At 38.5% G+C, this 16,309-nt stretch overlaps 1 protein-coding gene across 1 annotated transcript in view; it reads right to left on the reverse strand.

The window, feature by feature from the left end:
* The window catches only part of AOX1 (aldehyde oxidase 1), an 88,348-nt gene that overhangs the window by 16,257 nt on the left and 55,782 nt on the right, over nucleotides 1-16,309 (reverse strand). The window contains exons 25-30 of the mRNA XM_026667922.2: nucleotides 14,193-14,384; nucleotides 11,012-11,239; nucleotides 9,821-9,916; nucleotides 6,986-7,114; nucleotides 5,319-5,393; nucleotides 4,512-4,564 (exon numbers count right to left, since the gene is read on the reverse strand). Of these exons, the coding sequence (XP_026523707.2) occupies nucleotides 4,512-4,564; nucleotides 5,319-5,393; nucleotides 6,986-7,114; nucleotides 9,821-9,916; nucleotides 11,012-11,239; nucleotides 14,193-14,384 (773 nt within the window). The remainder of the gene's footprint in view (nucleotides 1-4,511; nucleotides 4,565-5,318; nucleotides 5,394-6,985; nucleotides 7,115-9,820; nucleotides 9,917-11,011; nucleotides 11,240-14,192; nucleotides 14,385-16,309) is intronic.

Here is a 16,309-nt window from a genome sequence, read left to right on the forward strand (position 1 = left end):
ATGAAATATAGGTGATTAAAGTGAATGAAAACTGATATTATTAGGTAATGTTTGTTAAAAGATGGAAATATTCTAAATAGAAATGTAAAAGATTGCTATCAATATTAATGGCTGAGCTGAACTAGATCACTAGAGATGTGCTATGTTCCTTCCTGCTTCAAACGTTCTACCATCATCTCAGTGCCAAAGAAGCCCTCCATCAAGGAACTGAATGACTACAGACCAGTTGCTCTAACATCTGTAGTTATGAAAATATTTGGAAGGCTTGTGCTGTCCCACCTGAAAACCAATGGAAATTAATACGTTAGTGAGAGTGTGTAATTCTGTTCTCAGGTGGTCTTTGTCGGCTAGGCGTTTGGTTCTGGAGATGAGGGTCTTGGCTACGGAGTTGATCTGTGCAGGGTGGTGATGGGATTGTGCGTTTAAGTAGCGGTTGGTGTGTGTTTTCTTCCGGTGGATGGTGTGTCCTAGGGAGCCATTGGGTTTTTTGTAAATTAGGATGTCCAGGGAGGGAAGTTGGTTGTTGGCTTCTGTTTCCATGGTGAACTGTATTTTCGGGTGTAGGCTGTTGAGGTGTGTGAGGAAGTTGTCCAGTTTTTCTTTCCCATGTGGCCAAATTACGAAAGTGTCATCTACGTATCTAAGCTAGAGTTTGGGTTTGTGTTCGGATTTGTCTAGAGCGTTGGTTTCAAAGTGTTCCATGTATAGGTTAGCGATAACAGGTGAGAGGCGTGATCCCATAGGTGCTCCTTCTATCTGTTTGTATCTTTTTTCATTGTGGATGAAGTATGTGTTGGTTAGGCAGTGGTTGCTCATATATATATATATATATGTGTGTGTGTGTGTGTGTGTGTGTGTGTGTGTGTGTGTGTGTATCTTTGGTTATTCGGGTTTTCTCCCGTGTAAGATTGGAAGTATCTAGGCAACGTTTCGATGAAGTCTCATTCATCATCTTCAGGCTTGTGTCTTCTGCTCTGTGCTTCTCAGAGTAATGTGAGCTTGCAGCTGCTTCTTCCTTTTAACTGCTAGTGGGGGTGTGACTTGATTGGGGGCTTGGCTGTGTTCTGATTGGGTGGGGGTGTGTTCTCATTGGCTGGGGGTCTGGCTGTGCTCTGATTGGCTGGGGGTTGGCTGTGCTCTGATTGGCTGGGGGTGTGTTCTGTTCAGGTGGGGGCTTGGTTGTGCTCAGGTTAGTCTTAGTTGCTGGGGGATTTGAGCTGGTGAGCTGTGATCCTGCTGTTTGGCTTCGTGTTCGTGGTAGTGCCGCATCTTCATGGTGGGTGTTAGTTCGCTTCATGTATGGCTCGGAGGGGTTTGAAGCGGGTAGTGATGCAGCTGCAGTGCGGCTTCTGGTCCGTGGTCGTGTCTCATCTTCTGTGTGGGTGTGAGTCTGCTTTCTACGTGGAAGTGTGGTGGTAGCATCTTGTGTGGCCCTCGTGGGTGTGGGTCTGGTGTCATTCTTCATGTTAGGTAAATGTTTGTCAAATTTCTTGCCAAACAACTACAGCCCTATGCAGAATCCATCAGCTCACACGTAAGAAACTCATTCCAGTTCATCGAGATCATAAAGAAACAAAACTTACAACCCAGCGACCTACTAGTGAGCTTCAATGTCATATCCCTCTTCACCCAAGTGCCAATAAAAGAAGCCTTGACAGCCATCCAAAACAAATACAACCCCGCCAAGCACATCCTAGATCTGACCAACCACTGCCTATCCAATACATACTTCACCTACAACGGACAAAATACAAACAAATAGAAGGTGCACCCATGGGATCACTCCTCTCACCTGCCATTGCTAACTTCTACATGGAACACTTTGAAACACAAGCTCTAGAAAAATATGATCACAAACTCAAACTCTGGCTCAGATACGTAGATGACACCTTCATAATCTGGCCACACGGGAAAGAAAAACTGAACAACTTCCTCACACACCTCAACAGCCTACACCCCAAAATACAATTCACCATGGAAACAGAAGCTAACAATCAACTCCCCTTCCTAGATATCTTGGTATACAAAAAATCCAATGGCTCCCTAGGACACACCATCTACCAGAAGAAAACACATACAAACTGCTATCTATACGCACTCTCACACCACCACCCAGCACAGATCAATTCCGTACCTGAGACACTCATCTCTAGAACAAAATGCTTAGCCGACGAACAACACCTAAAAATTGAACTACACACTCTCACTAACGTATTAACAGCCAATGGATTCCAAAGAAAGAAGATTACTCACCTAATCCAAAAAGAAACCCCAACCAAAATCCAAGACAGAGAACAAGAGAACGGCAAAGCCCTCCTCCCATATATAAAAGGCACTACAGACAAAATCAGCAAGATCCTCCAAAAACACAATATTAAAACAGCATTCTGCACAAACAGAAAAATATCCACCATCCTAAGAAACCCTAAAGACAAAATCGAGTTAGAAAACCAAGGAGTATACAAAATCCCTTGCACCGCCTGTCCCACCACATACATCGGACAAACTAACAGAAGAATAAGTGCACGCATTGAAGAACATAAGAACTCAATCAAAAAAGAAGAACCAACCTCTTCCCTGGTCCAACACCTCAAAGCCACAGGACATGAGATTGACTTTAAAAATACCAGAACTATCGCCAAAACCAAACACTTCAACAACAGAATAATCAGAGAAGCCATAGAGATAGAAAAACACCCACACAGCATGAATAAACGAGATGACACCTCCCGCTTACCAGCCATTTGGAAACCCGCCCTCACAAACAGACGAGTACCTAACATGAAGAATGACACCAGACCCACACCCACGAGGGCCACACAAGATGCTACCACCACACTTCCACATAGAAAGCAGACTCACACCCACACAGAAGATGAGACACGACCACAGACCAGAAGCCGCACTGCAGCTGCATCACTACCCGCTTCAAACCCCTCCGAGCCATACATGAAGCGAACTGACACCCACCATGAAGATGCGGCACGACCACGAACACAAAGCCAAACAGCAGGATCACAGCTCACCAGCTCAAATCCCCCAGCAACTAAGACTAACCTGAGCACAACCAAGCCCCCACCTGAACAGAACACACCCCAGCCAATCAGAGCACAGCCAACCCCCCAGCAGAGCACAGCCAGGCCCCCAGCCAATGAGAACACACCCCCACCCAATCAGAACACAGCCAAGCCCCCACCCAATCAAGTCACACCCCCACTAGCAGTTAAAAGGAAGAAGCAGCTGCAAGCTCACACTACTCTGAGAAGCACAGAGCAGAAGACACAAGCCTGAAGATGATGAATGAGACTTCATCAAAACGTTGCCTAGATACTTCCAATCTTACACGGGAGAAAACCTGAATAACCAAAGATACAAATACCCGCGAGAACCTCAGAGTATATATATATTCTTAAGTTTTCGCGGGTACTTACATGTATGGCATTCAGCTTTGTTCGGGTATTTTCCCATGTCATAGTAGTTGTGCTTTTAAAGTTGTAGCGACATTTCGGCAGAATCTAATCTGCCATCATCAGGCTTCTGTATAGACTCACAGATGAACACTATACAGAAGCCTGATGATGGCAGATTAGATTCTGCCGAGACGTTGCTACAACTTTAAAAGCACACCTATAATGACGTTGAAAAATACCCGAACAAAGCTGAATACCATATATATATATGTTTTCTTAAGTTTTCGCGGGTATTTATATGTATGGTATTCAGCTTTGTTCGGGTATTTTCCCACGTCATTATAGTTGTGCTTTTAAAGTTGTAGCAACATTTCGGCAGAATCTCATCTGCCATCATCAGGCTTCTGTATAATATTCATATCTCTCTCTCTCTCTCTCTCTCTCTCTATATATATATATATATATATATATATATATATATATATATATATATATATATATACACACATACACACACACTTTTTTTCAAGAACTTAGTGTGTATCTTTAATGGAATGTACCAAGCAGAATTCGGTTGATAATAGTTATGTGTTATAAAATAGAGGTTAGAAAATGAATGTTATAACTGTAAAGGCATAATTTAAACTTTAAACAAGATTTGAATGGATCATAATTAAAAGATACAAAGGTGTTACACTCCAGTCTAGTAATTACAGGGGAAAATTTGTTTTATGAGAAAAGAAATTATGAAATTGTAAACAGGATAGACAAAAGTATAAAAATATTGATTAGAAAGATACTGAAATTAGAAAAATATATGTAATTGAACTTAGAAAGGAATGAGATTAAAAATAAGGTTATAGAAAGCAAGGAAAGGGAAAAACTATTGAGAAAACTGTGAAAATAGTTATAAGATATGGATTAGAATACAGAATTAGAATAAGATGAATATGTAATTGAGTTTATGTCTGTATGGAGAAGTGATAACCCGGGAGCATGCTGTTCTAAAAAAAAGGATATTTTATTTGTATTTGTATGTTTTGTGAAAACCCAAATTAAACTCTATTTTTTAAAAAAAGGAATTCAGAACAAATTGCTTACTTGAAGAAGCCAGTAGCAGAGAGGCTGATGCTTTCCTCGTGGGCAGCTTTAATCTGAAAATGGTAAATTGTTAAGTGGCAATATTTGTAATACTGACAAAAATGTATTTGTGCATAAAATAACCAAATTGGGGATATTAAAGGTCAGCCTTTCTCCTTTGCATAAGAGAGGTGAGAAAAAAGTTAGGTTGAATTTGTTCTCCGCTTATACATCTAGGATTACCTCCCCAGAAATGTATCTTTGCTGACATTAAACAACTTCCCTGGATCCACATCATGGAATTTTAAAGACTGTGTATAGAAGATGCTTCTAGACAAATTTGCATGAAATAGCCACCTTACCTCAAACATTAATTTTATGAGTGCTCTACACACTTTCCACTTCCAATGTTCTTGAATTTACTTATAGCTTCTTACTCTTTTTTTAAAAAAAATATTATCCAAAATGTTCATTTAAAAGGGAAAGGATTATCTCCAAACGATACTGAGTTGATTATTCTATTCTTAGGCTCCTAAGAGAGTCCCTAGCACAGAGCATCAGTAAAGATTAGATGTCACTAGAATGAATTCATTGCTGAAATTAGATAACTTAAATAATCCAAAGCTCAGTAGATATCAAGAAGTGCCATATATCAACAATGCTCCATGTCAGATAAATTTAGAATTGCTGACTATTTTGATAGGGTGTTCACTTTAACTTCTGTGCTGTTCCTATATTTATGGTTAATGTGTCAAAAACTATTCTCCTGAAAACGTGCTACTAAAAGGATTAAAATTATTCTGTTTTTAAAATGTAAATGATACCTACCCAGTCTTCCCACTTTCCTTTAGGATTTTTTTTAATGATTGGCTCAAGGCGCTTCCTTAGAATTTGACACGCATTCTGTAGAAGATGATACCAAAGAAAACAGGAAAAATTAGTCCCAAAGAATACATTTATTGTTAAGATGTTATCCAAATTTTATTTTTAAAAGACACATTTAAATATTGCATTTTCTGCAAGAATTGGACATTTTTAATGTTAACCTTCATGACATGAATAATCGAAGGACTTTTTCTTAACAGAAACTACAATTTTGTTCAAAATTCTTCAACCATCACAGAATCTCACATGCCAAAATGCAGCACAAAAGAATACAATACTCTGCTTTGCATATCACAACAGAAAACGTGAGCACTTGTTATGAGGAAAAGAATAATAAAGCCGTTTAATTATTTTTGAAAGCAAACATAACTGAACTTCAATTACTGTTCTGCAACTACACAATAACAGAGAGCAGTGGAATGAAGATGCTATTTTACATGAAGTCAAAATGAATTTCTCTGGCCCAGTATTGTCTACTAAAGCTTCCCCAAGCAGATCCCCAAGCAGATTCTTTAATTCCCAAAAATTTCTGTGAGCTTTTTGCAAGTTTTAGCCCAGACTTGTTTGGATATTGCAGGCATTAGAGCTCAATCTCTTTGTAAAGGAAAAAGGTGCTCTATTTAAAAAAAAACTGATCTGTTTTGTTTGTTAATAATGCTCTAGCAACTTAAATATTTGATTAGATAATACCTGTTCCTTTTATTGAGATATTAAAGCATAAATTTGTGGTCTACTGTACACCAATTGACTAAACACAGGCAAATGAAGCATGGAAAGATATTGAGTAAGTTCATATGTTGCAGTAAATCATATTTCGTATGATCTATAAAATCACAATTATTTTTTGTATTTGAAACTCTGGTTGGTGAAATTTTGAATTAGCACTAAGGAGAAAAGGTTCTAGCTCATCCTCAGCCATGGAAACTGGGTAATATTAGACCAAACACTTTCAGCCCAACCCACTTCATAGAGCATTGTTACTGCGAGAAAAAAATAAAAGGGTGGGCCATTATGCATCCATATAGAGCTCTTGAAGTAGACAGAATGTAAATCTAATAAATAAACACTCCTCGCCCTATTCCCCCACAGACGCTGCCTAAGTTCACAAGTGTCAAAACCAAATAAATCACATATGCTTCAGGATGATGCGTGAACTCAGTTTCTGTATAAAGGCAGAAGAAACTTCCACTATGACTGTAATATAGCTGTGAAAACAGAAGGATCTTTGTTAGAAAAAGATGGCAACTTCTGGCAGTGCCCTATCTTTTAAAGTGAAAGATATAAACAATTTAATGGGACATTAAACTATTTCTTTTAAGACAAATGTCCTATATCAGGTTGGAACATTTTCCCATCTAGTTCAGCACTGCCTACTCTCACAGCAAGAAGCCTCCAGAGGCATAGGTCTTTCCTTTCACTACCGGTAATGGTTTGATCTTTTAAACAGCAGAAGCTCTATCGTTGAGCTTCTCCCCATCTTTCATATCTAGCAACAGCTGGAAAAAAAGGAAGTTTCCTATTCACAAAAAGGTATATTTTAATATCAGAAGGATTAAGTTCCATCACATTTCAAAATAATTGAAAAGAACACCACCAATTATGCATCTAACCTGGACTGCTTTCCCATTGACATCTGCGCCGATTGATCCCGCTGTAACAATTGCATTTGGTATTGTGACTGTCGTTCTTTCATACTGGTGTATGTAAGATAGCGGTATCTTTAATTCATGACTAGCCACCTTGTGGTTTTAAAAAAGAAAAAAATATTAGCATTTGTAATCTCCCTGGAGTTACAATCCAAAATGAAATTACAATTACTATTACAGGGAAAGTTTTGTTTAAATAATGTATTATTATAAGACATAAGTACAGGTCACGACAGCAGTTGGGACTGGAATTTCAGTTGTTAAACATGTGATCATAAAGTGTGTGACCTCATGTGAACTCATTGTTTAGCAATGACAATCTTGGCAGTCCACAGTGCCATCAATTAGTGGTGAACCCTGCGGGTTGTTAAATGAGAATCCCCATGTGACTGTGACATGGGAAGAGGTGCTCAAAACCAAATACCAGGCAAGCAAGCTGGCAGGGAAGAGCTACAGGTGGGTGCTAAGGAGTATGAGTGGGTGGATGCCATGGAGTTCGAGCAGGCCGTTGCCATGGACAGAAGTTACAGAGTGCAGGTGGTTTGGAGAGTGCCACAGAGTGCAAACAGATGCCGGAGGGAGATGCTATGGAGTGTTGGCAGGCGAGTCCTAAGAAGTATGAGATCCCCATGCAGGATCCTCTGGAAAAAAGGATCAGGACCAAAAGCAACTTGCAGGGACAACTTGTGCCATCCTGCCACAGAGTGCAAAGAGATGCTGTGGACATGCATTAAGGAGTCTGGCCTGGTGGGTGCCATGGATATGTACAATATCCTATGACCTGCATAGGGTATTCTTTGGCAAATAGGAGGCAGAAAAAAAAGTGACTTATAAGAGCAGCTTGTGATCTCCTGTCAGCTTTCACATTGATTTTGGTTGTGGGAAACTGGCAGGGAAGGCCACAAATGCTGATCATGCAACCATGGGATAGCACAACCATTGTAATTTTGAGCCAATTGCAAAGCTTCCAACTTGTAATCATGCAACCAAGGATACTGCAACGTTTTCAACTTAGAGCACTGGTCATAAATTCCCCTCATTCAGCACCTTTGTAACTTTGAATGGTCACTAAACAAACAGTCGTAACCTGGGGACTACCTATAATACTTTACATTATTTCAGTACAACATCTATACAGTAATGACTAGAGATTACTGAAACTCTAATGTTTAGAGAACCTAAATGTTTAAAGTTAGAGGAAAAGAAAAATCATAGTGTTAACTATAGTTTGAAATATGGATGTTGAGAGGTTCTTTACATTTTACATCCATAGTAAATATAGCATTAAAAGCAATTGCAAATAACATCAAATTTATTGTACAATAAAGGTTTCTGTCTTAAGCTGGATATTTAATACTGTTACTGTCAATATTGTTACTTATGGATTGTGTATGTTAAAGGGGAAAAAGACAAAACAAAATAAACAGGAACAATATTTTTAGAAAGGTAAAGGAAATAAGGCTATTTCATTTCTAATTTCCCTTTTTGTGCCTCTACTATTTTGCAGTGTTTATAAACATTTAGATCCCCTTAGAAGTCAAACTATAGCCATTTACATTTGCCAAGCTGCATAATATATTCTGTGTATGGGAACCATCCTTGCTTAAATGTACTTAATCTTCTATTGTGAATATGTGCTGTTAATTTTGCCATTGTTGCATATTCTCCAAGGTTAAATTCCCAATCAGATATTGTCAGAACTGAATCTTTCTTCTGGTGTTGTGCAAAATTTATTCTCACTGCTATAAGCATGTATATCTCACTAAATTATGATATTTCTTGTTAATGTTTTCTGTACGTTCCGTAAGAAAAATATGATTTCATTTCAAATATACAAATTTTCTGCATTGTACTACATACATACATACATACATCTCTCTCTCTCCTTCCCTCCCTCCCTCCCTCCCTTCTCTTTCCAGTACAGGTAATCCTTAACATACAACCACAGTGGAGCCTATCCATTGTGGCTGTAAGTTGTGACAGTCATAAAATGGTCACCCATATGACCAACCTGATTTTAAGGCATTATTTTGCAATGGTCATTAAGTATACTCCATGGTTAAGTGAATGAATGGTTTGCCATGGGCTGGTTTTGCTAAAACCAGAAGTAAATGTCAGTGTTTGGCAAAACCTTTGTAAAATGTGGTCACGTGATTGCAAAATGCTGCAAACAGTCATAAATATGGGCTGGTACTAAGTGCCCAATACAGTCAGATTACTATTGGGGGTGTGTGGGTGACCACCTGAACTTCAGAATTGGTTCATAAATATCCACAGGGAGGTTCATTATAACTTTGAATGGTCGCTAAATCTTGGAAATTATTGATAGAGTTGTGTGCCATCTAGAAAACTTTTTGTTTCCAATTTTCTTTGGAGTTGTATTCGGGATAAGCTTTATGGATTTGATCCATAATTTTTCCCATTGTTCCGATTGTTTCTTTGAAAATTTTCATCCATTTTTTCATATATATTTTTTTGTTCTGTGTCTGTGTCAAAATAAGAATTTATATCTGTGCCATAACAAACAGCATTGGTATGCGGGGTAGGTGGGGTGGAAATGTGAGGTAATTTGATAAACAAACAATGGAACATTCATTCATATTTATTTTTGGACAATAAATATATTGTAACCTATATGCATTCTATAGTAGCCCTCCCCAGCTGCTGCCTGTCAGATGAGTTGGTCATGCTGGAGAGAAATGATGGGGGTTGTAATTCAACACATGGAAAGGGCACTCAATTTGGAAAGATTTCTTTGTGCAAGTTAGGAATATTAGATTTTTAAAATATCTTAATTACCTGTAACATCTTGGTATTAATTCCTTGTCCTAGTTCACATCCTCCATGGGACAGTAGCACTGATCCATCTGTATAAATATGAACCAGAGCAGCAGCCTACAAAAAATAGAGATGTATTTATTTACTTATTTAACAAATGTTAGTTTTAATCTTTTAAATCTTGTTATACAGAAGTAACATATAGAGAATTGCCCTAGAAACAAAGTATGCTTTATCTACCGGTAGTATATAACATTTTTTTTTTAAAAAAAGGATAAAATGAGTCATAAAATCAAAGCATAATATTGTAGTATTATACATGTTACAAGTCTGTTTGGACTAGAAGTTGGAAACTATGAGTTCTCCCTTGAATCACCTGGGTCGCTCTCGCTCTCTCAACCCTAGGTAGAAAGAAGGTGCTAGCAAACCATTTCCAAAATGTTGCCAAGAAAGCTGCATAGATCTGTCCATGTAGTCAACAGGAATCATGGTTGACTCTTAAGATGGCTAACAATAACAAAGATTAAAGAAAGAATTCTCTAAAATGATGAGATACAGACTGGACTTCGTGATAAGTGATGGGCTGGAAAGCCTCTGGGGGCTTTGCTTTATTTGAATAGTGAAGTAACAAACATCTTATGATTTGTTGATTTGCATCTCAAGTAGATCAGTTTACTACTATTAGTCTACTTAATGTTATGACATTGTTCAAAATTACAATATAGGTAGTCTTCAACTTACGACTGTTTGTTTAATGACAATTTAAATTTATTCCAGCCTCAGAAAAAGTGCCCACCAAGAGGATGAAGGTTGAAGCTGGAATCTGGGGGAAAATGCCCTTCAAGTCACCAAAAGGATTTATAAAATGGTTTACCTTTCAATATGACATGGGACCGACCGATTATTCAAGACTTCTCAAATAATTAAAATTTCTAAATATTGAAAAGTAATCCTTATTACAACTTATAATGAGGGCAATATTCTTCCTAAACAACATATCATAAGAAGCTTGTTACATATAAATATGCAGAATATATAAATATATATAGCAGAAGAAAGAGCTGTGCCCTGGAAGTCTGGAGAAAAGAGAATTGTTTCTCACTGTGGCATTTTCCCAAAGGAAATGTACTCATCCCTTCAAAACTGCTGTTCTCTTGCAGTTATTATTTTACTTTTTTGGGAGGATCACATTCTGAAAAGTGAACATCTTGCCTGGTGGTAGAATGTGACATTATATCCAACTGAAAACAACATGGGGATGATTGCAATTCCTTTCTTCTTCCAGTAATTTTGTTTATTGAATTCCTCAGCAGCTTCTTTTCGGATGTAGTAATCAGACTTCTTCAAGCATTCTTTCCAACATGCTAGCAGATTTCTGGCATCCACCTTTTCTTTGTAGGGGGTTTCAGATATCGTTTTATATATATTCATCTCCCTGACCTTCAGTAGAGACACAGAAAATACTTTTAATTGCTCCATATGTTTAACAAAGCATATAAAACTTGGTATGTGCATTTATATATCCCGCATTAATAACAATTACCATGCCTTTAGTATGCTAAAAAAAATCACTGCAGTCCAAAGGTTGAGTCCACAACAGCCATCTGTTCTTTGAGCAGGAAATGAGAGTCCAGGAAAACCATCTGATTATGTGCAGCTCCGGTGGCCTAGAGGTGGAGCTCTGGCCTCACAATTGGGAGGCAGTGAGTTCGATCCTAGGCAGAAGCTAATATTTGGAATAGACTGTCCTGCTCGAGCAGGGGGTTGGACTAGATGACCTCTAAGGTCCCTTCCAACTCTGTTATTCTATGATTCTATGTCTCAGTTCTAAATGGGTTAGTGCAACCCCATTCAGGACCAGAGGGGACGTTTCCTGGAAGTGGGTAGTCAAAGAGCCACAGCCAGTCTTGCTAGTGCTCAGCTTGAGTCTGTCCTTCCCAACCACTGTTTCCAGGGGTAGGAGAAAACCTTGACAGAATTGCTTGGTTGGCCAGGGTCCAGCTGTACAGTTGAATATAGTCACCATACTGGTGATTCCTACCCTAAACATCTCCCACTGTAGATATTAAACAAGAGCAGTGACAATGTCAAACTCTATGGCACCCCACAAATCAGGAGCTTTGAACTTGACTTCTCTCCCTTCATCCCCCAACCTCATTATTATTCCCATGTCGACTCTGCCAGAAGCTCTATCAGTGATGTCTCAGTACTATGCCCTGACCTAAAAAGAGTCCAGATAATTTTTTCCTAGATTCTCAGTAGTTGTACCCTGACCATCTTCTTAATAATCCTCTCCCAAAAGATTGAAGACTGGACAAAAAATTGTGCTATGAATAGAAGTGGCAAGCATGCTAGCCATTGTGCAGAAAATACAGACGTCTGTCTACCCAGTGCTTTGGCCTTACTTCCTACTCTGTCTTCCCATAGATGCTTCCCTAGGTATACTATTTTCTGTTTGTGTTCAAGATACATTATGCTGAGTTTAAAAACATTTCTGTTCAGAGTGTTCTGTACAACAATAAGAATGTGATTTATTATGTTTCCTAAACATAATATAAATCTCCCACCCTTGATATTCATAGTAAAGATGAGAAGAAAAGTACTGGTGGTAAACGGCAACTTTGTATAAATTGTTCAGTATATTCTAATAGAACATGCATATAGTTTTCCTATGTATTCCTTTGGTGGATTCCCCCCTCCCAAAAGATACTACTAGCTATAGGAAAGCAATAAGTTTCATAACAGATTAATGGCCAACTTTGGAATGATCATTTTATAAATACAAGTCCAATGACCAAAGAAGGAGGCAGCAGGGACCACTTGCCCTAAGTCTTCTTAAAGCAGAGAGTGTCCCACACTGAGTTAAAATGATTAGTCTGTTCAAAAATTCCCAAAATTAGTACTCAAGAGAGTGTTCTAGAAGCATTGTTTCAGGACAGTCACTCTTAAGATATTGTAGGATGTTTCTTTGTAGAAAGATCACAGTTTGTTTTCACAGTAAGTATCTTTCATATCCGTTTGCTCTCAAAAAGGTGAATTATTCTATAATACATCCTAGTGGCTATAAACTAGAAAAAGCTAATTGTGCTTTAGATGCACTGAAGCACCTTTCTCAAGACCCATGTCAGAGATATCTAGAATGTTTTCTTGGGAAAATCCAGACTGTAACTCATGGAAGCTACTTTGTGGCAACTCAGTTTTCACCATCAGAATGAACATTTGTATAAATGTTTAAACTGGGACAGAAAGTTATCTCCCAAAGATGAATCATGGTATAAAATATTGTAATAATTAAAACAATAAATAAATCATGCAATTATTCAGCATGATGATAGAAGTTTATTTTCAGTCTTATCCAGTGGTGGGATTCAAATAATTTAACAACTGGTTCGTCCAGGGTCAGATTGGCTGTTTTGGGAGGCGTGGCCCATCCCCGCCCTCCAGCTCTGCCCCACATGTAGATGAGCCTCCCATGATGGCCAACCTGACCCTGGGAGAACCGGTTGTTAAATTACCCCCCCCCCCATCAAAGTAGATCCCTGACATTGTGCTACAATGGAGAAATGGGCTACAGAGTGGCCAGCATGAGGGAAGAAGGAGGGAAAGCGACTTTCTCCTTCCCTCCCACCGGCTGCTCCATTGCCCATTTCTCCATTGCAACACAGCACCCAGTATCCAGTTTGATGGAGAGGGGGGGGAATTTAACAGCCAGTTCAACTGAACCAGTGCAAACCAACTGAATCCTACCACTGGTCTTATTTGATATTTGTCATGAGCCTGTGGTACTGTTTGAGATGGCATAGTAATGATAAAATGATACACTGAGATAAACCTGTTGGTGCAAGGAAATTATCTCTGTGACTTACTGTCACAGAGACTTACTCTCTGTCTTACTGTAGCTGTCTGATTTTGGTTCAAATATAAGAGCAATTTCCCTGGTGATATCAAAGGACAGTCTGTCAATGGAAGCTGTGAAATCTCTGGAGATTTTTAGGAAGGGGCTGGACAGCCATCTTTCATGAATGGTATAGGTGGTTAGATCAGAGGAACTTTGTGTTCCCTTCCAAAGCCATGAATCTTTGATTCTATGAAGTATTGTCTATCCACGGCCTTAGAAGTTTTGCCTCTTTCAGCCAAGCTCCCCAACTGGAAATAAATCTGTCTGGGAGAACAGGCTTAGGAGTATTTACTGGGAGAAATATTCTGGTTTCTCTTCAGATTTTATAAATCTTTTACCTTTTATTAGAAGGGATTCAGATCCCTCCCCTTTCTGTCAATTCTATTCTGCAAATGAATACTGACATATCTGTGTTACATATGCAAATGCCAAAGCAACATTGTGGCCCTACTCTAAATTACTCTAAACACACCTTTTTTGCAATCCTTTATTTACCTTATCAGGTGGAAGATCAAGGCAGTCAGCCACAGCTGCTATCCACATTTCCGCACTTAAGGCTGATTGTGCAAATCCAAACCCTCGAAATGCAGTATTTGATGGTAAATTTGTCTTGCAGGCCCATCCCTGGCTTCGGAAGTTGGGGATATCATATGCATTAAAAGATTTTAGCACCACATACTCTATTACCTAATGGATTGGAATAGATAATAAACCTGTTAATTGTCATATCTTATGGAGTTACCCTCATATTTTAATTTTCAGCATCCTTAGGTTCCTGATGTCACTATCTACCTTTTATTTTTCTATTGTCCAAAAGATTATCACCTGACATTCACCAGCTAACACCAGTGGGGAAAGACAGTGGGAATATATACCAGTGCCATCCTTCATCATATGAGAAGTAGTGACTACAGAATTCAGCCCACACTCCTTTTTTAAAAAAAACTTCAAGTATTAAAACATGATGATTTGATGCGAAAGAAACTGTAGTCATGACAATACAGCAGCTTGCAACTATGATCAAAAAGAAAAATCTCCAAAATAATACAATACGTTGGCAAATCACAAAGTGGAGTTGGTCTGCTACACATGAAGAGCCTTCTCTATAAAACATAGGTCACAGGAGGATTATGTATATGAAAAAAAAAATCACAAACAGCACAAAATGTGGATGAAGGTGGAAAATAAACAGCTAGTTTATAATCAAATTCAAATCATTTGTTATTGTGGTCATTAAGCAGCAGAAGGCAAACATAACCCTGGGCGTAAAGTTGAAATGAAAAGGAGGAATCATATCTAGCAGACTATAACCATGAGGGTTCTACTATTTTTAGTTATTATATGCCTTATTTTATATGGGTAGTCCTTGACTTATGACCACAATTGGGACCACAATTTCCATTGCTAAACGAGGAGGTTGTTAAAAAAATTGCAGCCAATTTTATAACCTTTGTTTAGCACAATTGGTAAGTGAATCACTGAAGTTAAGTGAATTGCAGTCATTGTGCAAATCTGTCTTCCTCCAAGGCTTTGTTTGTCAGAAGCAGACTGGGTAGGTTGCAAATGGCAATCATGTGACCAAATGACGTGGCAATTATTGTAAATACATACTGGTTGCCAAGTGCCCAAATTTTGATCATGTGACCATGGGGATGCTGCAACACTTGTAACTGCAAAGAGTGGTTGTAAATAACTTTTTTTCAATGTTACTGTAACTTTACTAAATAAATGGTTGTAAAATGAGGACTACTTGTATGCAGCTATGCAGGACTTGGCTAGCTTACCTATTGTCATGAGACTGATGTTAAGTAGCAGGAACTGTGCAAAGAGGTAGTCCTCAACTTCTGACCTTAACGGAGTCCAGAATTTCTGTTGTAAGTCATGACGGTCATAAGTCAAGGTTTCACTTGACCAATGTGATTTTATTTTATGGTAGTTGTAAAGCTAACTAACACTAAGTCAATTCATTCCTATGTTCTGGAATCTGGCAAAAAATACTAAATTGCTATCACATGATCATGGAACATAGCAACCAGCCAAAAAAGTCAGCTAGTTCACAAGTGCTCAAAATACGGTCATGTGACTCCGGGTGTGTGTGCCATTGGAACTCTGAACTGGGTTAGAACTTTTTGTTCGAAGTCTCCACTGTGACGTTGAATGGTGACTTAGTAACTGGTTGTTAAGTGAGGACTATTTGTATTGCTGGGTGGTAAATCCTTTAATATTATTCAGAAATAGAGTAATTGGGTTGTTAAGCTCCTTGTAAAATTGGCAAAATCGCTGAATAAATCCTACCTATTTTGATTCACAGGGACATACTTGCCATGACCAGTACAATATATATATTGTATCGACCTTCTGGCACTGCTCCCTGGAGGGCACAGCATTGGACTAGAGTGTGTGAAAGCCCTTCTCCAGTTCAGGATATCCAACTGCAATGAGATATGCAGTTGGTGCTATGATATTTTCACTCTATCAGTCAGAAAAAAACAAAGGCTACATGAATTTGGCATACTAGATCCAACAGCTTCTGCTTGAGCATCAGGGTTGCTTGTTTGAAATCCACTGATAGTAAATAAGATGAAAGCCCTACAGATATGACAGCTTGCTAT

This window comes from Notechis scutatus, chromosome 1 (genome assembly GCF_049901735.1).
Source record: "Notechis scutatus isolate UNSWTSFEM ecotype Mainland chromosome 1, rNotScu1.2, whole genome shotgun sequence".
NCBI lineage: Eukaryota > Metazoa > Chordata > Lepidosauria > Squamata > Elapidae > Notechis > Notechis scutatus.